At 50.4% G+C, this 26,692-nt stretch overlaps 1 protein-coding gene across 2 annotated transcripts in view; it reads right to left on the reverse strand.

The window, feature by feature from the left end:
* The window catches only part of Wdr25 (WD repeat domain 25), a 186,991-nt gene that overhangs the window by 48,155 nt on the left and 112,144 nt on the right, over nucleotides 1–26,692 (reverse strand). For both annotated transcript variants that reach the window (XM_004665592.2, XM_045154117.1), the window contains exons 3-4: nucleotides 17,232–17,379; nucleotides 2,380–2,510 (exon numbers count right to left, since the gene is read on the reverse strand). In XM_004665592.2, the coding sequence (XP_004665649.2) occupies nucleotides 2,380–2,510; nucleotides 17,232–17,379 (279 nt within the window). The remainder of the gene's footprint in view (nucleotides 1–2,379; nucleotides 2,511–17,231; nucleotides 17,380–26,692) is intronic.

Below are 26,692 nucleotides of genomic sequence, written 5' to 3' on the forward strand. Positions count from 1 at the left end.
TGGGCCGTCCTGTGGTCCCACCTCAAGGGTATGACTAAGATGATTTGCACAACACAGTCAAACGTTTTCTTCTATTTATCATGTAGCTGGATCCTCAATATAACTTGTTCCAGCATTTAAAAAATCTACTGCTTCCATTTGTTTATAGGTAATATTCCTCTCCTAAATATTTTTGTAGTTTCTTTGCAAAGGAAACCGCTGGTATGTTTAAAACATGGCTCTATACTGCCCCTTGTGAGAATCCTTAAGCAAGGTCTTCTCTGCAGACAAAACTCCCTACTCCTTTAACCAATGGGTCTCTGGGAGATGGTTCAGTCAGAAAGTGCTTGTCTCACGAGCACGAGGAACAGAGTTCCATTCTCAGTATGCATGCAACATGTCTGGTATGGTGGCGCATGCCCATGACCTCAGTGCCAGGGAGATGAAGACGGGAGGGTCCCTGGGCAGCCAGTCTGACCTGGTTGCTGAGCTTTAGGCCAAGGAGAGAGACAGAGGCAGATGGTGTTTCTGAGGCTGACACCCAAGGTTGTCCTTTGGTCCCCACATTCACATGCACGCATGTAAACTTCCCACCCCCTCCACACACAAATATGTATACATACATCACTTTTTTAGTAAGAGAGAGAAAGGAGCTCTCTAGGCTCTTCTCAGGAGCCTGCATCTGTCCCAAAGCCTGCAGGGCACAGACTTCCTGGAGAGGCTGCAGACTCTGAGCAGTTCCTCCTGCCTGGATGCGGCATCAGAAGATGCCTCCGGGTGGGATGCCTTTGGATGGCACAGCCTGGTGTACTATACCACCTCTATATGGTTGGCATTCATGCAGGCTGAACAGGGCATCAGAACTGTTCATGGGACAAAGGGGCTGGGCCTTCATCAGTCCAGAGCAGTGCTGCTCAGAACTGAGACCAGCCTGAGGTCACTGACCCCTGAGAGATAGTCAGACCCGTGGCTCCTCCTCTGACAATCCTCACTGGCACCTCTGCTTCTCCGCCTCCTCCACAGCCTCTGCTGCCAGCACAGAACCCTGGCTGCCCTGCTTGCAAATCTCCCACTGTTAATCTAGGCCATCCAGCTGCCCAGAGCCTCATAACAAGTCCAGGTGGTCACCACCTCCTCTCACATCCCATATTGCCACCTTCTGTGCACTCACCATGCATGGCTGTCGTCCTTCTTCATTCATTCAGAAAACCATGGTTCACTAAATGTCTACATGTGCCAGAAACTCCTGACCTCCAGGAACTGACATTTGAGCGCAGGGAGATGGGCAATCAAATGAACATGAAAATCCATAGCATGCCAGATGATCAAAGCTACAGAGAGAAATAAGGTAGCAGAGGGGACGAGTGAATGCCAAGGGGTTCTGGGTAGGGGAAACCTCATCGGAAAAGTAGCATTTGAGCAAAGTCCCATAGGAAGCAGGGAGCCAGCCTCTGCATAGAAAATTAGGAGGAAAACGCTCCAGGCAGGAGGAGCCACAAGTGCAAGAGCCACGAGACAGGAAGGCGCAGGTATACAGTGTGGCCAGGGATGAGGAGGAAGGGCTGCAGGGACATCGTTTAGGCCTTGTGGACCACTAAAGAGCCACTAGCTTTCACTGTGATTGAGATGGGAAACCAGAGGTTCTGACTAGAAAACTCATCTGTCTCACCGACGCTGAGGCCTGAAGAAATGGGAGGAGCTGCTGCCTATTAAGTGATGAAGGCAACAGGAGCATCAGGCTGAAACAGAAGGCAGGAGCAGAAACCCAGACAGCCCCCTTTAAAAGCTATTTTTATTTACTTATTTGAGAGAGAGAGAATGGGCACACCAGTGTCTCTTGCCACCATGATCAAACTCCAGGCAAACGTACCATTTAAGATCTGGCTTTACATGGGTACTGGGGAGTCAAACCAGAGCCAGCAGGCTTTGCAAGTAAGTGCCTTTAATGACTGAGCCATCCCCCTTAGCCTCCAACCAGCTTTGAAGCCCTCAAGGGACCAGCATCTCCTCTCGGAGTCCCCTTGTGGCAAGGTAAAAGCATCAAGCTTGCTCTGCTCATGCACACAGGTACACACATGCACACTCCATACCAGAGTCATCTGTACTCCACACACCTTGAACAACCCCAAGCTGATTCATGTTAAACACATAATAGGTGTGCAAAAGACATTCTTAGTGATACACTGCCCAGGAATGCACCTATGATGGTGTTTTGACAGTCTAATAACTCGAAAATGTTCTCTCAAGACATCTACAAATTATCTTAGCACTGATTAAACATGAAGCAGAGATTATTCTGACTTAAGCATTCTAAACACAGATTTTTACCTGTCCCTATCTATTCAAATTAGGAAGGAAAACTCTCCCTAGGAAAGGCCAGCCAGGAAGAAAGGTGTTTACCTTGCCAGTCCTTATGTCCCAAGCTTTGATTTCAGAGCTGAAGCCACCACATAAAAATGTGTTGTGGTCTTTTGGATGGAATTTCAAGGTAGTGATTCTGAAGTCACTCTGACCACTGAACACTTGGGTTCCTAAAACATAAGCAGATGAGAAAAAGTCAGAAAGTACTCAGATTGCAAGTATCTTAAAACAAAGATGCCCACTGTGGTGGTTTGAGTGTAAAATGTCTGCCGCAGTTTCATGTGTTTGTAATTAAGCCTCATACTTGGTCCCCAGCTGGTGGAAGTCTTGGGGAGGTAGAGCCTTGCTGGAGGAGGTGTGTCACTGGGAGAAGGACCCTAAAGTTTATGTAGCCCAGCTCTCCCTTGCCTGAGCTTGCTCAGTCTTGTTGCTACCTCCCGTCTGCTGTGACAAGATGTAATGCCCAGCTTCTGCTCTGCCATGCTTTTGCCAGCATGATGAAACTTCCCCTCAAAATCAGAAACCGCAAATAAACCCTTCCTCGCAAAAGCTGCTTGTGTCCCAGCAATGGGAAGGTAACTGTTGCATCCATTCAGCTCACTGGGGCCTCACGTGGCCCTGTGTAGACCTTCTGGTGGCAAAACAGGGTAGCAGCAGCATTTGCCTTCACTTCTGGCCATCCCTACTCCCCTCCCTAGGGCTACACTGGGTGGCTGATCCTTGATTACCTATCATGTGCTCAGTACACATTCTGTATATTACCTCATTTAAACCACACAGCAACCCTAAGCCCACTTCACGGCTAAAAACAACAGGCTCAGGAGATAGAGCATCACATCTAACACCACACAGCTAACACAGGAGATTATTTATCTGGAAGCCTAAATCTAGAAGCATACTCAGCCCAAGGAGATTTTTTTTTCCCCAGGATCCATCTTACCATCATTATAAAAATGAGGATGTGTCTGTTTCAGAGCACAGCAGGTTGGGATGACGTAACATTCTGGGCAGCAAATGAGTGACCCACATAGCAGCCCAGTCACTGAATGGAGGTTGAGGTGGACCTCTGGGGTCTCACTGGCTCTAAAGGATTCAAGACAGTCTGGTCATTTCTCACATCACCACGTCCTCACGTACACTGTAACATGTATCATGTGCACGGCACACATAGTGTGGGAAATATCTATCACTATGATCTTTGACAGATAGGTGAAATGGATTTCAAATGTGTCCATCACAAGTAGCCAGTCAAATCCAGTGCTCCTTCCACTGCCCAACAGGGCTTTTGTGTCCCATGGCACTGTCTGGAGTTCTATCCTATCACACTTAGTGTGCCTAAACTCGCAGGGAGAAACCAGCTTTGTGAGGCATCTTGCATGAGAGAATCTTAAGCACTACCAGCACCTGCCAGCAATATGCAGGGGGCTTCTCTCAGAGACTGGAGACGGCACAAGGGCTTCCATGCCCAGCAGAGCAACTTGACTGCCGTTGGCCCCCACTAGACCAGAGCAGAGGCAACGTGGGAGCACAGGAGCTGGGGGCCAGGGCAGTGGTGCGATGCTAGCAGGCGGCCCGCGCATCCTTGGGCTGCAGAAAGTGCCGCACGTAGCTACAGCTCCTCTCCTCTCACGCGCTGACCCCACACACTGCGGGAAGAGCTCAGCCAGCTCCGGGTCACCCACAAAGGAAATGAAACTCATCAATCACAGCTCATGAGAGTCACAGTGGGACAACACGCATCCAATGGCTAGAGGCGCTGTCTCCTAACCTGTCTCACTATGTCCCAGCCAAGGCAAACCTTAACCAGACATTACTGTCCCATGGATATCTGTTGATGAGTTCCCAACGTGCCAGCGTGACAATATATTACCAACATTTTAAAACAGGACACCTTAAAAGGCGAGGCACAAATAAAATGACCAGTATTTTTAAATATATTTTAATATGCTATTTATTAAGAGTATCCAGCAACTTCTCTGAAATTAAGAAAAACCACAAGTATGTCTCTAGAGACAGCAGCAGCACTGAATGGGCTTGCGCTTCTCTAGATGCAGGGTACTTTCAGTGACCCAGGCCTAAAGCCATCTGGCTGTACGTCCAGGTTACCACTGAGCCCCAGTACAGTATGTCCCCCACTGGCCGCACAGGAGATAGATATGATTCACTTCCGCCCACCAGTGACACAAAGCATTTTGTAAACATGGGTAATAACATCGGATAACAACTCCTGTAACTCACCAGAAGGTATTATTATTACTTTCTTGGTTTTGTAACACCTTACCTCAAAATCTGATGAAATGTTTGTTTAAAGCGTTATTCACTGTTCCTGAGGTCAGAGAGGTGGTTCAGTAGGTAAAGTGCTTACTGCACAAGCCTAAGAACCTGAGCTCAGACCCCAGAGCTCAGGAAAGCCAGACCAATGACACATACCTGTACCCCAATGCTAAGGAGGAAGAGAAAGAAGGGCCTTTGGGATTCACTGGCTAGACTAACCAAATCCGTAAGCTCTAAGTTCAGTGAGAGATCCTGTCTCAAAAAAAAAAAAATTTTTAAAGTGAAGAGTGATTGAAGACGACACTCCATACCAACTCTGGCTGCCGGGCACGCACACAATAAAAAGGAACAAAGAGAGAATCACTGATTCCAGGCTAAAGGTACAGACATTCAGGTTATTTTGTTGTTGGGTTGTTTTGTTTTGTTACTAGGAATCAACCCCAGGACCTTGGTCATGCTAGGCAAGTACTCCGCCACTTTGTGCTGGGCATGGTGAAGCATGCTTTTAATTCCAATACACAGGAGGCTGAGGTAAGAGATTCCCATGAGTTTGAGTATATCCTGGACTACAGAGAGAATTCTAGGTCAGACTGGACTACAGTGAAACCCTGCTTCAACAACAAAAAAACAACAAATCTGCTTCCAGGGACTGGAGTTCAGCTCCTTGGCACATCCTATGCTTAACATGGCCCACCTCTCGGGTTTACTGACCAGAACACCACAAAGTTGTCTCAAAACGTTCCCTCTAGGCTGAGTGTGGGGGGTACAGCCTTTAATCACAGCACTAAAGAGGCAGAGGTAGGAGGATGGCAGTGAGTTTGAGGCCACCCAGAAACTACAGAGTGAATTCCAGGTCAGCCTAGAAAGACAGACCTGCCTCATAAAACAAAGAAAGAAAAGAAAGTTCCCTCCATAGTGAAAAATAATAATTTTTAACTCTGTTTTGGGACAAAGTCTTGCTATATAATCTACAAGGACCCCCTACTGAACTCTTGTCCCTCCTGCTTCCACCTTCTGAGTGTTTGAATTCCAGATGTGTGCCAGCATGCCTGGTTTCTGTGCAAATTTATTTTTCTTTTGTTTTTTTGAGACAGGATCATGTTATATAGGCAGGCTGAGTTAAAAAGCAGTCTGATAATGCAAAATGAACTCAACCTTGTTAAAACACAAAGGAAACTTTGCTTCACTGGCTGTAGAAAGGAGATGTTTGCTTATAAAAACTCACCCTTGGTGTCAATGGCTCAGCACAAGCAGATGCTTCAGCTGGCTGTCTGCGCGCTAAGCGCTCCTCCATTCCAGGTCTCATACAGCAGCCAAGGAAACATTAATGGCATATTGTTGAAATATATTGTAAAATAATAAAAGGTAATAATTAAAATTTTTTTTAAAATCAGCCTGAGCCGGGCATAGTGGCACATGCCTTTAATCCCAGCACTCGGGAGGCAGAGGTAGGAGGATCGCCGTGAGTTCGAGTCCACCCTGAGACTCCATAGTGAATTCCAGGTCAGCCTCAGCTAGAGTGAGACCCTACCTCAAAAACAAACAAACAAACAAACATCAGTCCATAGTCCAGGCTGGCCTCTCATCCCAGCAACTTCCCTGCTTCAGCCTCCAGAATGCTGGGACTGCGGGTGTGAGTCACCGCACTCCACTAGCGCAAGCCTGCAGCGGAATGAGCCCCATCCGTTCCTAGAGCGCCCCCTTTACCTCCACAGGTGACTGTGCGGATTCCTCCCCCAGCCCCACTATGAGCCCCATCCGTTCCTAGAGCGCCCCCTTTACCTCCATGGGTGACTGTGCGGATCCTCCCCCAGCCCCACTAGGGAGCAAGAATTGTCATCGCACTTGACGTTTTGTAAGTGAGATATCCATCCCACTGTAAGCTGCACAAGCGTGCAAGCTCCTTAGATGTATAGCAAGAGGGACACTGCTTGATACCTTTCCCTTCAATCTCTGGAGCAAGAAAGAGAAATGGGTGTGGACCAAGGTCAGAAAATGACGAACAAAAAAAGTAAGTAGGGGCTTAATAAACATTTTCCATCCATGTTCCTTTTCCACCCAAGAAACTTTTGCAAACCTCAGATTTATAGGTATATAAAATAGGTATATATATCAAACATTTACTGATAGTAAATCATTCAGAAATCTGGGCTGGGGAAAAGGCTCAGTCAGGAAACAGATTGCTGCACAAGCTTAAGAACCTGACTTCCTATTCCCAGCACCCATGTAAAAGTCAGGCATGGTGCACACACTTGTAATCCCTGCACTGCGGATATAGAGGCAGGAGGATCCCCAACTAGCTAGCCTTGATGAATCAGGTGAGTTCCAGGTTCAATGAGAGATCGTGTCTCAAAAAATAAGGTGGAGCCAGGCACGGTGGCGCCCACCTTCAATCCCAGCACTCGGGAGGCAGAGGTAGGAGGATCATCATGAGTTCAAGGCCACCCTGAGACTACTTAGTGAATCCCAGGTAAGCCTGAGCTAGACTGAGACTCTACCTAGAAAAACCAGTAAATAAATAAGTAAATAAATAAATAAGGTGGAGAGTAACTAATCAAGACACTTGATATCAACCTCTGGCCTCCATATACATACGAACATGCATACATGCATATACATGCACATGCCCCAAAAATTCTTCTGCATATAACTTTACTATTTTCTGAAGACAAAAACCAATTTGCATACTAATGATGTGCTTGGTTATTTTTATGTGAAGAATTAAATCTTGAGTCTGGACTATAATCCCAGCACTCAGAAGATGGAGGCAAGAGAATCACCTATGCTGCCTAATAACTCCAGGCAGGCCTGAGCTATGCAGTGAGGCCCTGGGGGAATTCAATGCTAGCTCGTATGCTGCCCAGTAACTCCAGGCAGGCCTGAGCTACCCAGTGAGACCCTGGAGGAATTCAATGCTAGCTCCTATGCTGCCCAGTAACTCCAGGCAGGCCTGAGTTACCCAGTGAGGCCCTGGGAGAATTCAGTACTAGCTGAATATTTGCTACTGCAGAAGGTAATCATAGAAGATCTTCAAAGGTTTTCAGAACTGATCAATATTTGTCTTTGCTGAGGATGCTACTTTACATAAATACATAGTAAAAAAATGGTAAAGTATGTTTAGCCTATGTCAGAAGCTATTGGAAATTCTATCCTAATCCCAAACCAAAATGAATTCATTTAATAATTTCTATGAAACTCAAGTCAGCAACGCAAACAGCAATTTTTTAAGATTTATTTTTATTTGAGAGAGAGGGAAAGAGAAAGAGAAAGAGTGGGTGTGCCAGGGCCTCTGGCCACTACAAACAAGCTCCAGATGCATGTGCCACCTTGTGCATCTAGCTCTCATGGGACCTGGAGAATTGAACCTGGGTCTTTAGGCTTTGCAGACAAGTGTCTTAACTACTAAGAAATCTCTGTAGCCCTCAAACAGCAATTTTTAAAACCAAATATTCTACCACAATATAATCCACAATATAATATAATATAATATAATATAATATAATATAATATAATATAATATAATATAATATAAGATGTGCTATTTGAGTCCTATAAGCTGAGGAATAATGGCAGGAAGATAATTTAAAGTCTTTTTCCCACAATTAAACCATCATATTGCCATAAGAGCAGAAAACTTTGTATGTACAGTAAAAATGCTACTATACTAGCATGTAATAGTCTGGAATCTGAGCTGAGGTGCTCTAGGCAGCATTCCTTGGTATTTTCTGAAACTCTTATGCTTCAAGCTTTACCTCACCTTTCTGTGGGTGCTTGTGTGGTGTGTGGTATGTATAGTGTCTGCACACTACACATATGTGCAGATGAGTGTGCCCCATGTGCACACGTGCAGAGGAGAGCGTTGAGAGTCCTGTTTGCTCATTCACCTGTTTCCTTAAGAAGGGTCTCCTACACAACTCAGAGCTGCTGTCTGTGCCATTCTCTACCTCATCAAGTTCCAGCACACTCCGGTCTTCACCCCCTGTGGGATGGGATTGGGTTAGAGATGAGCATGGGCACACCCAGCTATTTACATGGGTTTTGAAGAGTCAAACTCAGCTGTCTCAGATCATCTTATGTCCTCATGTTTGCACAGTAGATGTTCCTAACGGCTGAGCCATCTTTCCAGCCCCTTGCTCACCTTTGAAGCTATAGCTGGCATTCTGACATCATGTGCCCAGTGGCCAAATTCCACCTAGGAGGCAGGGGGAGGGTCTCTTCCTCTTGATCCTGACATGCCTTTACCAGACTCGAAGCAGTCCATGAGGCAGTACCATGGTCCAGAAAATTCACCAGACCTGCCAAGTGGCTGTGGGGTCACACAGAAGCTGAGAGCAGTGAACAAAATGGCACCTCTCAGTGGCCATGGAAGGTATGGTCCCACTGCAGCCTCCATACGAGAAGTGGGGTGGGGCGCAGCAGCGTTTCTTCCCAGGGAGCCAGTCAGACTCTCAATGCTCAGTGGCCTGTTCCCTTGGTGTATGAAATTGACCACCAATCCTCAAATCCAGAGGAAAGACAAGCTGTGGCTGTGTCCAATGTTTCCCTGGTTTCCTGGACCAGAGCACATAACCATATGCTTAATTTCAGAAATGGCAGTGAATTTTCCACGGTTTTTAAAAAGCTACAGTGATAAGGCTGTGCCAACAATAGGGAAGAAAAAGGAGAGGGAAAGTTGAGGTTTAAAAGATGATGATTGAAGTTTCTGCTAAGAAAATAAATGTATTCCTGAATGTTATTTTCCCTCAACCCCCAAAGAGACTAAAAATCTGTCTTTTAATGACTGAAATTTTCCATTTAGAAAATAGGCTGTCATTTATTTTTCTTACTTTTGCTAACTAGGATTTTACTATTTTTCTTTGTCAAAGGGGTCCAAAACTAAAAGATTTTTAACTTTTAAAATAAGTTCCCAGGTACCTAATGAAAAACAGTTGGGAAAAATTAAGAATTCAGGGGCTGGAGAGATGCCTTAGCAGTTAAGCACTTGCCTGTGAAGCCTAAGGACCCCGCTTTGAGGCTCGATTCCCCAGGACCCATGTTAGCCAGATGCACAAGGGGGTGCACGTGTCTGGAGTTCGTTTGCAGTGGCTGGAAGCCCTGGCGCGCCCATTCTGTCTCTGTCTCTGTCTTTCTCTCTGTCTCTCTCTCTCTCTCTCTCTTTCTCGTTCTCTCTCTCTGTCATTCTCAAATAAATAAAAATAAACAAAAGAAAATTTAAAAAAAAAGAATTCAGGACCACACCCATTGCCACTTCTCAGGACATCTGAAGCAGGGGGTGATACAGCCGTGAGCCAGAGACCCAGGTCCCTGTTCAGCTCACTTCTTTCCAGTGGTGGGCCCTATGGCTGGTCCCCTCGCTGCTGTGTCTTGCGCCATGAGGACTGGATGCTAAGTGGCACTCTGTGGAGCAAGCAGCCAAAGGGAGCTATTACTGTGTGAAAAATTAAACCCCAACTTATTGAATTCATCCATGGCTAAATTAAAAGCCAAAACCAAAGGATGCTGAGTTCTAACAGCAGGAACCTCGAAAGACTAATGACTGGAGCTTTTACGTAAGATTTGAAGAATCCAAAGCCCTGGGCTGGCCACTGCACAAGCTGGGGACCTCACCAAGGGGCTGGGTAGTGAGCTGCCTTGACCGGAAACACTAGCTGTGGTGGAGGCGAAGGCCTTACTCTTGGGGTTTGTTCCCACTCGCACCCTCCTTCTTCACCAGCCCCTCCTGGGCATGGCTTCTTTATGCTCGCTGGGGAGCTAGAATAGGCAGGTCTCTCACCTTGAGTCTATCTTGCTTGTTTGCTTGTTACAGAAAATTCTGTTTGTTCACTGTATGCTTATAGGAAATTGAGCTTTAAAATATTTAATCCATTGGCACTTGGCTTTATTGATCTGGTTATAATGAGCTCAACCAGTATAAAAACTGTTCGGCTCTTCTTGGAGTTAAGAAAAATTACTTCTTTTCCTTCTTGGATCAATAATGATACAAACAGAAAATAAGCTATTGGGCTGGGGAGTGTGGCTCAGTGGGGACCACTTGCCTACATGTGTGAGGCCTTGAGTTCACTGCCCAGAACCAAAATAAATAAATCATCATTGAAGTATAAACATGCTTCAAGCATGAGGCAGAACTCAACCTGTTCCCCAAACACCATCACCCCAACAATGCTATTCTGTCCAGCATCACCCTGAGGCCCCTGCTGACACCAACAGTCAGCTGCTTGGAGCTGCTCAGAGCTGCTCCTCCTCCTTCTCTCTCACAGGTGCCAAGTTCCTGAGAAGACCAACCATGTGGCCAGGCAACATCATCTGTCTGACCTAATGCTTGACAGATGACCCTATGTCCATGTAGGCTCCTGGACCCAGAGGCCCCTTCCTTTTCATTTACCATGTCTGGCTCTCAGAATAATTACTGACCTGTCACCAGTATTTCATGCCAAATGTAACCCAAGGGCTGGTCTCTAAGAAAGAAAGAAGGGATCTGCATGCTGCCTGCAGGGAGCTCACCTTGGCCAAATCACTCACAGCTCAGGTGGAAAGCCCAAAACTTAATGATAAGTGTGTCCCTCCAGACCTGTCTGAACATGACACCTGTCACATCACAACCCTGGGAAGTGGTGGAAATTAACCAACACCTCAGAGCCAGGGAAAAGGAGTCTGGTGGAGGTGAAGCCATCCAGCACCTAGGGCTGTACTGTAGCTGACAAGACATGCCTGACCTCAGAGTCCTCACTCTGCACCCCGCCTCCAGACCTGCCAGCTACCCATGACCTTTCCTTCTCCTTAGCTCTTTGTCCCTATCCACAGACTCACGAATGTGTAGGAAAAATGTTGACAAGGGAAAGCTTATGTTGTTGGCTCGTGGTAATTGAGCCTGTGTTCCCAGGCAGCAGGCATATGACTCATTTCGCTAAAAATCAATATCGTTACACTCATCCTCTGGGAAGTATTCAGCCAGCTGTAAATTTAACCATCCTGACTCAAAGTTAACAAGAAAAGAAGCTTGCTAACTTTCAAACCAAGCTCCATGTATCAGAAGCAGGGGCCGTGTTGGCAGGCAGAAGCTGGGCAGGTTCACGCTGAGGGGCAGCTGGGCCTCGTCTGCTCACCTCCTCCGGCAGGGCTCTGGTCCCACCAGTCGGGTAACATTCAGAGCCTGTGAAGTCGGGCTTAAAACCTGCCTTCAGAGGTGGCTGTGAGAACAGAGACAGTATGTCCTTGAGTGAGCCCAGACAGACAGACAGACAGACAGACAGACAGACAGACAGGGCCCCGTGAGTGGTGACTACAGAGGGGCCAAAGCAGTGGCCACAGAGGGGCCAAAGCAGTGGCCTCAGAGGGACAGTGATGGTTAGCTGTCTTTCCTCCCAAGCCACTTCTTTCAGTGACCTGAACAAGACTGAATTCCCCAAAACCTGGGCAGTGAGAAGAGGTGTCTACTTGCAAGCCAGCTGCACCCTGAGAGCTTAGTTGTCGGTAGGTTTGCTGGAGCTCAGAACTCACCATGCCCATACCAAAGATGTCATAACTATGTTTAGACTCCAGGGTCAGATGATGAAAGTAGCCTTACCTAAGAAGGGCCAGGTGCTTATCAATGGCCACTGCCCACACACAGGAGGGGGCATCACCATCACTTTTAGATAATAGCAATGAATAAAATGGTGCCATGGCCCAGTTGCCATCTTTGTGAACAGGGCTGGCGTAAGCATCCCAGCTGAGAATGAAACAAGTTTGTGGAGACACAGGAGACCTTTCCCAGAAGGTAGGCAGTGAAGGCATGCTCAAAGAGCTTCCAGGAGAGGGGTTTGCAAATACCAAGCAAACTACAGAGGAAGGAAGAAGAGGGGTCCTGTGGCACAGGTGGCAAGGAGGTGGGTGGACAACCGTTCACTGGGCAAGTGGGTAACTAACTAAAGGGCTGCTGCTGCCAGAGACTATCAGAGATCAGACCGTGTGGGACTACAGAGCTCTGAGTCTTACTTTAGGCCCAGCACTGGGCTAAAGGAGCAAACAGATAAGGAGTGACACGCTCTGAACACATGCCCAATTTCTGAGGCCTGTGACACAGCCAGCATGCACTGCACGTCCTTCCTGGTCTCCAGGGACATGAAGGACCCTAACCAAATCCTCCTGAGGCGGGCTGGAGAAGCTCAAGTGAGCCACAGAACTTGAAAACCTAAGAACAGAGGCCCAGGCCCCAGCACAGCTCTTCTTCAAGCACCAGTGGGAGCCACTTGGAAGGCTTAGCTGATCAAGGAGTCTCCTTTACGGCCTCTCCGCCAAAGCCCTGTGAGCCTCGGTGCTTTCATCACAGTCTTCACATGGAGGGCTCTCACTTCCTACACCAGGTACTCTAAGGTCACGAGGGCCGACACTTCGGCTGAAGCACAGCTGTCCCTCACTCTAGAAGCATCCTTCAGTGACTCAGAGAAACCAGTCAAGATCAGTCAGGGCTCTCTGGGCTCCCACAGGCCTCTTATATTCTACAGTGGTGAGCCATTGCCTGGCGACAGCCAAGCAGCCTGCCAGCAGTCAAGGGAGGCAATCTGTCCAGCGCAGGGAGAGGCAACGGGATGCCTGCTGGTCACCTGAGCCCAAGCTCCACACAGCTCTGTGGCCCTGGCTGGGTAAAGTCAAGAATATCACCCAACACTCTAAGACCCAGTTTCTGCATTAAAGAAATGGAGATATAGCTCAGTGGTAGAGTGCTTGCCTAGCATGTACAAAGTTTTGAGTTCAATCCCCAGCATTGCAAAACAAAAGAGAGAGAGAGAGAAAGAAAGAAGGAAGGAATAAAGGAAGGAAGGAGGGGGAGAGAAAGAGAAAGGAAGGAGAGGAAAAGAAATGGAGATAAAATGCTGCCCTCTCAGGCTAGAGGAGATGAGGCTTGTCACACATGCAAAGGGCCCTAGACCCTCTCGTCCCTGGCAGCATGGTGAAGGTGCAGTGGCATATGGGAGACCAGAGACTCTCTTCAAGGCATCTCTGTGACACAATCCTGTTCATTGCGGGACATGAAGATACTTCTTGGAAAACAAGAGGCATTGTCAGTTAGAGTCCAATCCCAACTGACCAATCATGTCCACCCACTACGACCTCCAACAAAAGGGGCCTGCTGAGTGGGAGTAAGCAGGCAGGGACAGTGGGCATCCCTGAGAGGGCAGACCTCCCCCAGCTCTGAGTGTGGGGAGCTCCCTGGAGAGCTGGGCTGTGGCTATGGGAAACTTCATAGCCACCTTGGATACCAAGCAGAAGGCACAAATGTTCCCCACCAGGATGACGCTGTTACCCAGCACTATGGAGAAAGGAGACTCCTGGGGGGTTAGAACTTGCCACAAGAGGAAGTGCTCAGGCCTGAACAACCTCTGGGGGATTTTGAGGAGAAAACTGGCTGATTGGTATTCAGGGCAGGTCACTCACACCGCCAGTGACACTCAGGGCCTGGGTGGTGTCTGCCAGTGTTCCCTGAGGCTGCCTGGTCCTAATGCAGCAATGACGTTTCTTAGGGAGATTACAGGCGGAAACAGGAGCGCCAAAAATAATTAATCTGTGAGCAGATTTGATTAAGTGTTGATTCATGGTAGTTCTATAAGCCAACAGCCCGTCAGAACTATAAATTAACGAGATAAAACTGTGCTGGCCCTTATATTTCAGACTGGGTATTGACATTTTAGAATCCACAGATTTTTAACTGTATTGATTGAGGACACCAGGATAAATGGCCTTGGCGCCAAATTCCCATTAACGACAATGGGCGCCGAGTGACTAATTCCCAAAGTGCTGCAGAGAGAACGCCCTGCACTGCCTTTGCCTGGCAGGGAGCTCTAATTGGATTGAAATGAAAAAGCCAAATCACCATGGGCGGAAGAGGCAGATCAAGGAAACAGGAGATCAGACTTGGGGAAGAGAAAGGACAAGTCAAAGAAGGACGAGGCCACAGGCTGAGCAAGTGAACCCCAGCCTCAGCTTAAAGAGCACCCAGAAAAAACATGGGCCAGAGGAGTGTGCTGAGATGGGGTGGGAGACATAGGGGTGCCCACCCTGAAGCCCTGGGAGACTTACTACCCAGGACAGGAGGGTCCAACGAGTGTCAGCCTCCGCTGTCTCCTTGTGCTTGTGTGAGCCAACCCTAGCCAGGTGGTGGACACAGAGACCATCAGGAGAGGTCCATCCATAAGGAGCTCCTCACTTGCCAGGATATGGACAGAAACTGTGGCCACACTCAGTAGGAGAGGCCCCAGCGAGGACCTCACCTGTGCCTTCCCTGGAGACAAAGGACACCCAACATGCCCCAGCACAGGCCCTGTACACATTATGTGTACAATAACTAATGAAGTAAGGAAATAAAAGTGGACCTTCAGTTAATAAGCCCAGTGGAGACACCAGCCCCACAACTCTGCAAGCATGCTACCCCCCACACTTCCAATGCACCTTCCAAGGGACAACCCTTCTTTTCAACCTTCCAGTGGGCCACATGTCACAGGAGACCAACCACAGCTGCAGGGACCCTGGCCGGGACAAATTGGCCCATGATCCTCTCCTGCTCCGGACTCAGCAGCAGCCCCTGACTGTTGTGGCAGTTCTCAGATCATCAGGTAAGGTCACTCTGACCATCGAAAAATGTCAGAGCTCCCCACCATCACACACTCACACCCTCACACAAAGAGCAGCCTATGTTTGACACCCACTGATTGATTTTTTTAAAATGCTGATTACGTAGGGCTATCCAGTGAATCTCATTTCAGTGCCCAACACCATACCCTTGTGAGATGCGGGCATAAAGGTAGGAGACCACATTCACTCATTTGTGTGGCCTACAGACCAGGGCTCTCCCGCATGCCCCAAACTTACCTCCTTGCTCCCCACACCCTCATGAAACACTCTGGTTTCCACATGGCACCCTGTTCCTGTGACAGCTTTGTCCTCTTGGTTCCACGTGCTCAGAACCCACCTTCTTTTCCCAAAAAGCCTCCTCAACCCTAACCCTCTGTCCACTTGCCTCTTGGCTCAGCTCAGGTTTTACTTCCTCCCGAGTCTTCCTTGATTTTCGGCTCCTGACCTTCTCACAGTTCCTGTATCTTGCTCCATTGCTACAGTTTGGGTTGTCTCTGCGAATATCATGAGTCTCCAAGGTAAGTCCAGGACTGGGTTCAGTTCTGTCTTGCCTACCTGGCATGGCTAGAGACAAGCAGGCTGCAGGAAACTTGGTGGCCTGGCAGATAGGGCATCTTGGCTTCATCAAGGACTTGCCCTAGCCAGTGTGAAAGATGGTTCTGCGGGCCCGTGCCTCTGTGGTGATGAGACCTAAAGGAGACCCCTATGCAAGGCCGTGGATGATGCTCAGCTCCCCACACCTTGTGCTGAGTAATTAGACTGCTGCTGTCATTATCAGTCCAATCATCACTATCACCAAGTGGCACCAAACTCCTTGCATACTGGTTAGGCGACCTCACAGGGCCAGAAGAGCACAAGGCTACTTAGAGACACACCTGTAAGAGGGACATAGTGATCCCTGGCATCAAGGCAGAACAGATCTTTCACCCTGGGCCTCAGCTTCCTCACGTGGAAAATGGATCTCAGCTCTGCCACAGAGTGAGTGAGTGTGTGTGTGAGTGTGTGTGTGTGTGTGTGTGTGTGTGTGTGTGTGTGCAGCCCCAGCATGGTTCCTGGTGTCTGCTAACCACTAGTCACACCACATGTCCCCAGTATACAGGAACTCAAAGAAGCTACAGGCCGTCTCAGAGACCCAAGAGCAGGAGGACACTGGGGCAGACTCCAAGGCCAGGGTTACTGCAAAGCCCCCATGCACCGCCTCAGCACTGCCAGGGCTTCTGGTTGGCACTACAGGGGATGGGCCAGAGTTATCATGTACTCCTTCCAGGTCCTGGGACAGACTCCACGACTGCCACCACAGGGCCAGCGAGGCCACTGCTGGGCTTGAAGGAAACCCTGGGGCTGTATGAGCAGATGCTTCCTGGTAGTCCTAACATGGTGCCCAGCAGAAACTGACGAAGGAGGACTGCAGGAGCAGAGGGCCACATGGGCACTGGAGGAAGCTACTCTGGCCTGGAGCTGGCCAGAGTAGGTTTGACTTCTGCTCCATCAGTCCCTGGTCTGCCCCCTCTTACTGGGCACACTGCCCTGAGGCTGTTTTATAAGACCCACTAAGAGAAAAGCTCCTTGTACTGTCTCTGCCTTCATTTCTATCCTGGTTAAGGATTCCTGAGCATCAGTCTTCCTTGCCCAGGTGCCCTCTAACCGTATGCAGAAGACAGAGCCCATCTGAAGGCTTCCCTGTGCAGCAGGAATTGACAAGAATTCCAAGCTGATTCCAACCAAATGACACTGTGGTATTTCGGTCCCAATTACATATCAGAAGTTGATTAAAAAGCCGTCTCTTTCTCCAGGCCTGCAGTTTGAGGCTAGAAAACCTTGGCTCTGTCCTCTGCTGGCTGGCACAGGCCTGGTCCCACTGCTCTGCGGGGGGCTGTGGGGCCACCAGCAAACAGTTTGCAGGCATTTTGGGAAAAGAGCCTGTCCTGATACCACATGGGCCCTCCAGAAAGCCTTCCCCAGCCACAGGGCTGCCTAAAGACCTGAGGCATTAAGACAGCAGAACTCACCTGTTTCCAGGTCTGTGAGGTGCAGGGAAAAATCAAAACCACCACTGAGGATACGCTGGCCGCAGGGAGACCACCGTGCGGCCCGCACAGCCTCGCTGTGCAGGAAGTAGGTCTGTAGGCAGCGTCCTGAGTCCACAGCGTTCCACACCTACAAGAGAAAGGCAGACAGGCAGCACCAGCTCCTGTGGCAAGGTCTGGTCTCCAGGTCAGCACAGGACAAGGGGCTCACTGTGGAGCTGGAGTTCCATTATTTCAAAACATCTGGAGTCACGCTTTTCCTTGCAAAAATGTGCAGGCTTAAGCCGGGAATGGTGACGATATTCCTAGCACTTAGGAGGCTAAGGTAGAAGGATCACATGAGTTCAAGGCTACCCTGGGCTACAGAGTAAGTTCCAGATCAGCCTGGGCTAGAATGAGACCCTGCCTTAAAAAAAAAAATGCAGGCATCCTTTGTGTGGGGCCAAGAAAACATCATTTCCTGTTGCCACTCACCCACCGTCTTTCACACCAGCCTCTACCTCAGAGGCACGCACAGTCCGGCCTAGTTGCCAACACCGCAGGGGGCAGTGCACATGGCTAGACTATAATCACAGGCTCTCTTTCAGACTTGAGACCCAGAGGGGAGCTGAGCACAGCGGAAGCTGTCCTTTGTAGGAGGGAGTACAGCCCCTCACCCCCACCTCGGCTCCCCACAGGGGATGAGCCTGACACACAACTGAATGACTTCTACAAGTGGCTTAAGAGCCCAAGGACAGAGCTCACACTTGTGGAAAGGCAGGAGGGCTGCCGTGAGCCGGCTCACAGAGGCTCTCCGTGGTGTGGCGCTGGCCTCCTGCACCTGGACAGGCTGAAAAGGCGCGCGTCCCCCAGCGGGAGTCAAGGCTAAGCACCACCATTCCACACCGCCACTCGCCTACTACGTGACTTGCCCAGTGGCTCCATTTCCAGGGCCTTGGCCTCTCCCTTCAAGAAGGGAGGGTCAGAGAAACATCGCCCAGAGAGGAGGCACTTCTGTGCAGTGGTGGGGCTGGTGCCCAGCTAGACCAGGAGGCTGCTGGACACACAGCCATGGACTCACGGCCGGGGGCTTGCAGTGCTCACAGCTCTAAAATACAGGATTCCCTAAGCAACTCTCAACAGCGTACAGAAAACTGAGTTTCATTTTCCTTAATAAGAGAAAGGCCCAAACAAGCACACCCACACACTTCCACAAACCTGCTCCTAGGGGCAACCTTCCCATTAATGATGAGCTAATTCCACCTGCCAAGTCTGGAAGGCTCTCAAAATGCAAAAAATCTGTTCTGAGAGATATTTCCTGGGAATATATAAAAGCCTAGGTTTAAGAAAACAAGAGGTCAAGAGGAGCCTTCACAGAATGTGAAGAGAACACCTTTCCTTTCTTTCATACCAGGGGTCAACAGCTAGGTCTCAAACTGAAAGATCAAGAAATAGCAGTAGTTACATTTAGAAACAGAGACAGAAGTAACAGAGGAACAGCCAGAGACTTCAAAGGGGAGTGAGAACGCATGGAAGGGCGGCAGGGCACAGAGAACAGCTGTTTCTTCAAACTATGGACAAGTATGAGGTTAATAGCAAAAGATAAAATGAAGGCTGGGGAGATAGCTCGGTCTGCAAAGTGCTTACCTTACAAACATGAGGACCTGAGTTCGATCCCCAGAACACATATAAAATAAGCCAGATGGGGTAGTGCATGTTTGTAATCCCAGCACTCAGGAGGCAGAGATATGAGGATCTCCATGAGTTCAAGGCCACCCTGAGTCTATATAGTGACTTCCAGGTCAGCCTGGGCTAGAGTGAGACTCTACCTAGAAAAACAAAACAAAAGTCAAATGGGCCAGGTGTGGTGGCACACACCTTTAATCCTAGCACAGTAGGAGGAATGCTGTGAGTTCAAGGTCGGACTGAGACTACAGAGTGAGTTCCAGGTCAGCCTGGGCTACAGTGAGACCTTAGCTGGAAAAAAAAATCAAAATTAAAAAAAAAAAAAAAACAGACAAAAAAGACAAACAGTGAGGCTGGAGAAATGGCTTAAAGGTTAAGGCACTTGCCTGTAAAGCCTAAGGACTCAGGTTCAATTCTCCAGGTCCCATGTAAGCCACATGGTGGCACATACATCTGGAGTCTGTTTGCAGTGGCTAGAGACCCTGGTGCGCCCATTCTCACACTTTCTCTCTCTCTCTCTCTCTCTTTCTCTCTCATCAATAAATAAAAATAAATCAGAAAAAGTTAAAAAACAGTGCCTGAGGTCCAACACCCAAGGTTGGCCTGTACACACCTGCACCCACGTACACCTACCCACACAAAAGATAACATGAACTGACTCACAGGGTCACATGGTCAAACAATAAAACATTAGTGTTGAGCAGCTCAAACAACTGCATTCACAAAGTATGATGTTATTTGATTTTTAGAAACAAACTACAACAACATACCCATCAAAACCACAGAAAATAAATGGCTCAACTGTTAAAGGTACTCACTTGCAAAACCTGCAGATCCAGGTTCGAATCTCCAGCACCCATGTAAACCCAGACAAAAAGTGACATGTGCATTTGGTGTTCATTTGAAGTAGCAAGAGACCCTGGCAAGTGCACACATGTGTGTATACACACACACACACACACACACACACACACACACAAATAATAAATAAAACAAAATTTTAGGAAGAAAATAAGAAGTGTTGACAAATATGCAAAGAATAAAAAACCCCTATGCATTGCCAATCAGGATGTAAGATAATGAAGCCATTATGAAAAAGCAGCATAGTAATTCTTCAAAAACTTAGCATAGGGTTTCCATACATCTACTAATTCCACTTCTGAGTATAAACACAAAGCTGAAACCAAGTTCATGAACACTATATACTCATGATTATAGCAGCATTATTAACAGTAGTAAAATAGGAAAGCAACCAACGTGTCCACAGGTAGATGAGAAGGTAAACAAAACATGGCCCATGTGGATGATGGAGTACAACTCACTCTTAGAAAGGAAGGCAACCCTGGCACCTGCTTCAACATGGATGAGCCTTGGGGACACAATGCTGACAGGAACGCGATGAACGCCCTATGAGTCTCTTTATGAGGTACCCAAACCAGTCACAACCACAGGCACAGAGGACAGAATGGTTGTTGCCAGAAGGGGAGAGAGGATTGTACAAGGAGACCAAGATTCTGTTTTGCACAATGAGAACTCTGTTGGGAGATGGCAGTGGTGGCTACCTAGCCATGTAATAATGAACTTGAATGAGATCAAACTCTACGCTACAGTGATTTAAACACACATGAAATGTTATTTTGTTTGTTCATGCACTTGCAGTAAGAGTGTAAACAAAAGCACAGGGTGATCTTCACTCCGGGCCTGGCGAGAGCTGGGCTCTGTTCACCCCCTCAGGAGAGGGTGAAGGCAGGTGGGAAGCACAGGGTGAGGAGGAGACTCCATCTCCTCAGGAGAGGGTGAAGGCAGGTGGGGAGCACAGGGTGAGGAGGAGACTCCATCTCCTCAGGAGAGAGTGAGAGGCAGGTGGGGAGCACAGGGTGAGGAGAAGACTCCATCTCCTCAGGAGAGGGTGAAGGCAGGTGGGGAACACAGGGTGAGGAGGAGACTCCATCTCCTCAGGAGAGGGTGAAGGCAGGTGGGGAGCACAGGGTGAGGAGGAGGAGACTCCATCTCCTCAGGAGAGAGTGAAGGCAGGTGGGGAGCACAGGGTGAGGAGGAGGAGACTCCATCTCCTCAGGAGAGAGTGAGAGGCAGGTGGGGAGCACAGGGTGAGGAGGAGGAGACTCCATTTCCTCAGGAGAGGGTGAAGGCAGGTGGGGAGCACAGGGTGAGGAGGAGGAGACTCCATCTCCTCAGGAGAGAGTGAGAGGCAGGTGGGGAGCACAGGGTGAGGAGGAGGAGACTCCATTTCCTCAGGAGAGAGTGAAGGCAGGTGGGGAGCACAGGGTGAGGAGGAGGAGACTCCATCTCCTCAGGAGAGAGTGAGAGGCAGGTGGGGAGCACAGGGTGAGGAGGAGACTCCATCTCCTCAGGAGAGAGTGAGAGGCAGGTGGGGAGCACAGGGTGAGGAGGAGGAGACTCCATTTCCTCAGGAGAGAGTGAAGGCAGGTGGGGAGCACAGGGTGAGGAGGAGGAGACTCCATCTCCTCAGGAGAGAGTGAGAGGCAGGTGGGGAGCACAGGGTGAGGAGGAGGAGACTCCATTTCCTCAGGAGAGAGTGAAGGCAGGTGGGGAGCACAGGGTGAGGAGGAGACTCCATTTCCTCAGGAGAGAGTGAAGGCAGGTGGGGAGCACAGGGTGAGGAGGAGACTCCATCTCCTCAGGAGAGAGTGAGAGGCAGGTGGGGAGCACAGGGTGAGGAGGAGACTCCATCTCCTCAGGAGAGAGTGAAGGCAGGTGGGGAGCACAGGGTGAGGAGGAGACTCCATCTCCTCAGGAGAGAGTGAAGGCAGGTGGGGAGCACAGGGTGAGGAGGAGACTCCATCTCCTCAGGAGAGAGTGAGAGGCAGGTGGGGAGCACAGGGTGAGGAGGAGACTCCATCTCCTCAGGAGAGAGTGAGAGGCAGGTGGGGAGCACAGGGTGAGGAGGAGACTCCATCTCCTCAGGAGAGGGTGAAGGCAGGTGGGGAGCACTGGGTGAGGAGGAGACTCCATCTCCTCAGGAGAGGGTGAAGGCAGGTGGGGAGCACAGGGTGAGGAGGAGGAGACTCCATCTCCTCAGGAGAGGGTGAAGGCAGGTGGGGAGCACAGGGTGAGGAGGAGGAGACTCCATCTCCTCAGGAGAGAGTGAAGGCAGGTGGGGAGCACAGGGTGAGGAGGAGGAGACTCCATTTCCTCATAGAGAGTGAAGGCAGGTGGGGAGCACAGGGTGAGAAGGAGGAGACTCCATCTCCTCAGGAGAGGGTGAAGGCAGGTGGGAGCACAGGGTGAGGAGGAGGAGACTCCATCTCCTCAGGAGAGAGTAAAGGCAGGTGGGAAGCACAGGGTGAGGAGGAGACTCCATCTCCTCAGGAGAGGGTGAAGGCAGGTGGGGAGCACAGGGTGAGGAGGAGACACCATCTCCTCAGGAGAGGGTGAAGGCAGGTGGGGAGCACAGGGTGAGGAGGAGACTCCATCTCCTCAGGAGAGGGTGAAGGCAGGTGGGGAGCACAGGGTGAGGAGGAGACTCCATCTCCTCAGGAGAGGGTGAAGGCAGGTGGGAAGCACAGGGTGAGGAGGAGGAGACTCCATCTCCTCAGGAGAGGGTGAAGGCAGGTGGGGAGCACAGGGTGAGGAGGAGACTCCATCTCCTCAGGAGAGGGTGAAGGCAGGTGGGGAGCACAGGGTGAGGAGGAGGAGACTCCATCTCCTCAGGAGAGAGTGAAGGCAGGTGGGGAGCACAGGGTGAGGAGGAGGAGACTCCATTTCCTCATAGAGAGTGAAGGCAGGTGGGGAGCACAGGGTGAGAAGGAGGAGACTCCATCTCCTCAGGAGAGGGTGAAGGCAGGTGGGGAGCACAGGGTGAGGAGGAGGAGACTCCATCTCCTCAGGAGAGAGTGAAGGCAGGTGGGGAGCACAGGGTGAGGAGGAGGAGACTCCATCTCCTCAGGAGAGAGTGAAGGCAGGTGGGGAGCACAGGGTGAGGAGGAGGAGACTCCATCTCCTCAGGAGAGAGTGAGAGGCAGGTGGGGAGCACAGGGTGAGGAGAAGACTCCATCTCCTCAGGAGAGGGTGAAGGCAGGTGGGGAACACAGGGTGAGGAGGAGACTCCATCTCCTCAGGAGAGAGTGAAGGCAGGTGGGGAGCACAGGGTGAGGAGGAGACTCCATCTCCTCAGGAGAGGGTGAAGGCAGGTGGGGAGCACAGGGTGAGGAGGAGACTCCATCTCCTCAGGAGAGAGTGAAGGCAGGTGGGGAGCACAGGGTGAGGGGGAGGAGACTCCATCTCCTCAGGAGAGAGTGAAGGCAGGTGGGGAGCACAGGGTGAGGGGGAGGAGACTCCATCTCCTCAGGAGAGAGTGAAGGCAGGTGGGGAGCACAGGGTGAGGAGGAGGAGACTCCATTTCCTCAGGAAAGAGTGAAGGCAGGTGGGGAGCACAGGGTGAGGAGGAGGAGACTCCATCTCCTCAGGAGAGAGTGAGAGGCAGGTGGGGAGCACAGGGTGAGGAGGAGACTCCATCTCCTCAGGAGAGAGTGAGAGGCAGGTGGGGAACACAGGGTGAGGAGGAGACTCCATCTCCTCAGGAGAGAGTGAAGGTAGGTGGGGAGCACAGGGTGAGGAGGAGACTCCATCTCCTCAGGAGAGGGTGAAGGCAGGTGGGGAGCACAGGGTGAGGAGGAGGAGACTCCATCTCCTCAGGAGAGAGTGAAGGCAGGTGGGGAGCACAGGGTGAGGAGGAGACTCCATCTCCTCAGGAGAGGGTGAAGGCAGGTGGGGAGCACAGGGTGAGGAGGAGGAGACTCCATCTCCTCAGGAGAGAGTGAAGGCAGGTGGGGAGCACAGGGTGAGGAGGAGACTCCATCTCCTCAGGAGAGAGTGAGAGGCAGGTGGGGAGCACAGGGTGAGGAGGAGACTCCATCTCCTCAGGAGAGAGTGAGAGGCAGGTGGGGAGCACAGGGTGAGGAGGAGACTCCATCTCCTTAGGAGAGAGTGAAGGCAGATGGGGAGCACAGGGTGAGGAGGAGACTCCATCTCCTCAGGAGAGAGTGAGAGGCAGGTGGGGAGCACAGGGTGAGGAGGAGACTCCATCTCCTCAGGAGAGAGTGAGAGGCAGGTGGGGAGCACAGGGTGAGGAGGAGGAGACTCCATCTCCTCAGGAGAGAGTAAAGGCAGGTGGGGAGCACAGGGTGAGGAGGAGGAGACTCCATCTCCTCAGGAGAGAGTGAGAGGCAGGTGGGGAGCACAGGGTGAGGAGGAGACTCCATCTCCTCAGGAGAAGGTGAAGGCAGGTGGGGAGCACAGGGTGAGGAGGAGGAGACTCCATCTCCTCAGGAGAGAGTGAGAGGCAGTGGGGAGCACAGGGTGAGGAGGAGACTCCATCTCTGGAGAGAGTGAAGGCAGGTGGGGAACACAGGGTGAGGAGGAGGAGACTCCATCTCCTCCGGAGAGGGTGAAGGCAGGTGGGGAGCACAGGGTGAGGAGGAGGAGACTCCATCTCCTCAGGAGAGGGTGAAGGCAGGTGGGGAGCACAGGGTGAGGAGGAGGAGACTCCATCTCCTCAGGAGAGAGTGAAGGCAGGTGGGGAGCACAGGGTGAGGAGGAGGAGACTCCATTTCCTCATAGAGAGTGAAGGCAGGTGGGGAGCACAGGGTGAGGAGGAGGAGACTCCATCTCCTCAGGAGAGGGTGAAGGCAGGTGGGGAGCACAGGGTGAGGAGGAGGAGACTCCATCTCCTCAGGAGAGAGTGAAGGCAGGTGGGAAGCACAGGGTGAGGAGGAGACTCCATCTCCTCAGGAGATAGTAAGAGGCAGTGGGGAGCACAGGGTGAGGGAGGGGGAGGCTCCAAGGCAAAGCTGCTGGAGTGCTTTCCTCCATGAAGGTTTTACTTATTCATTCAACAAACACTCTTGAGTATCTACTACTAGCCAGGCATTGTTCAATAGGAAAAAACCAGGATCCAAGCTCCTCCCTTCTAAGAACTGCCTTTCTACTCAGGAAGAATAACCCTAAACAAGCAAGCAGAATCTGCAGTCTATTAGGCAGTGGTCAAAACTGAAGAAATGGAAGGTCAGCAAGTAAGGGGGTTTCAGGGCCAGAAGAAGGGGCTGAAATGGGGGCCAGAGTGCCTGCTCCAACCTAAGAAGATTTTTGGAAGGGTGAGAATAAGAGCTGTGAAGAACTTGGGGAAAGACCCTTCCAGGTAGGGACAAGGGCATACCTGGGACCACCAAGCAACAGCAAGGCCAGTGTGTCCAGAGAGGAGAAGGCCAGGAAAAGATCTACCCCCAAAACTTCATGTGGTCAGAGTGCCAGGGTCTCTGTGGGGAAGGGGATGGCTCCAGTCTAAAAAGACCCTTTTGGCTGCCCGGCAGGAAGGAGAGGGAGGGGAAGGGAGACAGGCGGGGCTTCTGCAGGGCCCAGAGCATGTAGGAAGCAGGGAATTGAGGCCCATGTGAGAAGTGAGACTAACAGGAACCCCTTGGAGTGGAGCGGGGATAGGAGGTCAGAGACTAGGACAACCCTCGCTTTGAGTCTGAGCCGAGATGAAGGGTGGCCGGAAGGGCTGGCTCTTGGAGGAGCAAGCTGGAGGGGTGGGAAGGCCAAGCTCATTGCTGAATGACAGAAACAGGCAGTTGATGTCATTGAACAGTAATCAGGGCCAGGCTCTGGAAGTCTCTGCCTTCAAAAGGGTGCCTGGGCCATGTACTGGCCAAGCTCTCCAAGGGAACAAAGGTAGACAGGGTCAAAAAGGCCGCCATAGCCTCAGCCTGGGGCCTAGATGTTCATAGGTGGGTGTTGGGGAAAGAAACTAGAATTGGAGTGGGAGAAAAGATAAGAGGATGGCCTGTAAGGGCAGAAGGGAGTGTTCCGAGAGACTAGTCCACGTGTCCGATCTTTCACAGCTGGGAACAGACCATGCATGAGGTCTTACAACGGCAATGAGTCCAAGTGTCTGTCCCGCTACTGTCTACACTTTTGAATATTACATGTACTTCTTTTCATAACTTGAAGTGGTGCTGAGCTTGATGAGGAAGGAGAAGAAAGAGGAAGGCATAGAGGAATAAATGGAGGAAAGTGAAGGAAGGTGGGGAGAAAGGGGTAAGGAGGAAGGGACAGGCAATGGAAAAGAAGGAGAGGAAGGAGGAGCAGATGTAGTTTAGAAAAGAGGGGGGCAGGGGAGCACTTGACTTCACGATGCCCAGGCAAAAGGAGCAACAGCAGCACATGGGGTTCTGGGCAGGGCATCTCGCATGGGCCAGGGGCACCCGTCTGAGATGCAGCAAGTGGCACAGGGTGCGCCAGTGCCTCGGAGGCGAAGCCCATACAGCAGCAGAGCCACTGCCCGGTGTGACCAGCCAGCCACTTCCCGGAGTTGGAGGAGCAGGCATCTTTCGATCGCTCTCTCTAATTGAACTTAATGTTCACTGCCAGGCTTTAAAGATTAATTCCCAAATACTGCAGCAGCCCATAGTGTCTGCCTTTTCTCAACCAAGTAATTAGAGATCCCAAGCTGCCTTCAGAGAATTAAGGAGTTAAGTCTTCTGTCAGATGTTCTGAGATGACTGGATATATTAACTATGACGCCTTAGCAAGTTCTCCGTGTCTAGCCAAAGGAACAGATTAGAAAAGAACATGACAAGTGACATGTGTTGCAATTTCTTGTCCACGGCCCATGACCCATGTGCCACGGTTTCCACAGCAGCTCCTCGTGGTCCCCAAAGATGAAACAGAGCCTAATGCTCAAACCATGGGTCATGTTCATCTTCTTGTAAAATATTCTAATTTGGAGGCTGGGCAAA

The sequence above is a fragment of the Jaculus jaculus genome, chromosome 7 (genome assembly GCF_020740685.1).
Source record: "Jaculus jaculus isolate mJacJac1 chromosome 7, mJacJac1.mat.Y.cur, whole genome shotgun sequence".
Taxonomy (NCBI): domain Eukaryota; kingdom Metazoa; phylum Chordata; class Mammalia; order Rodentia; family Dipodidae; genus Jaculus; species Jaculus jaculus.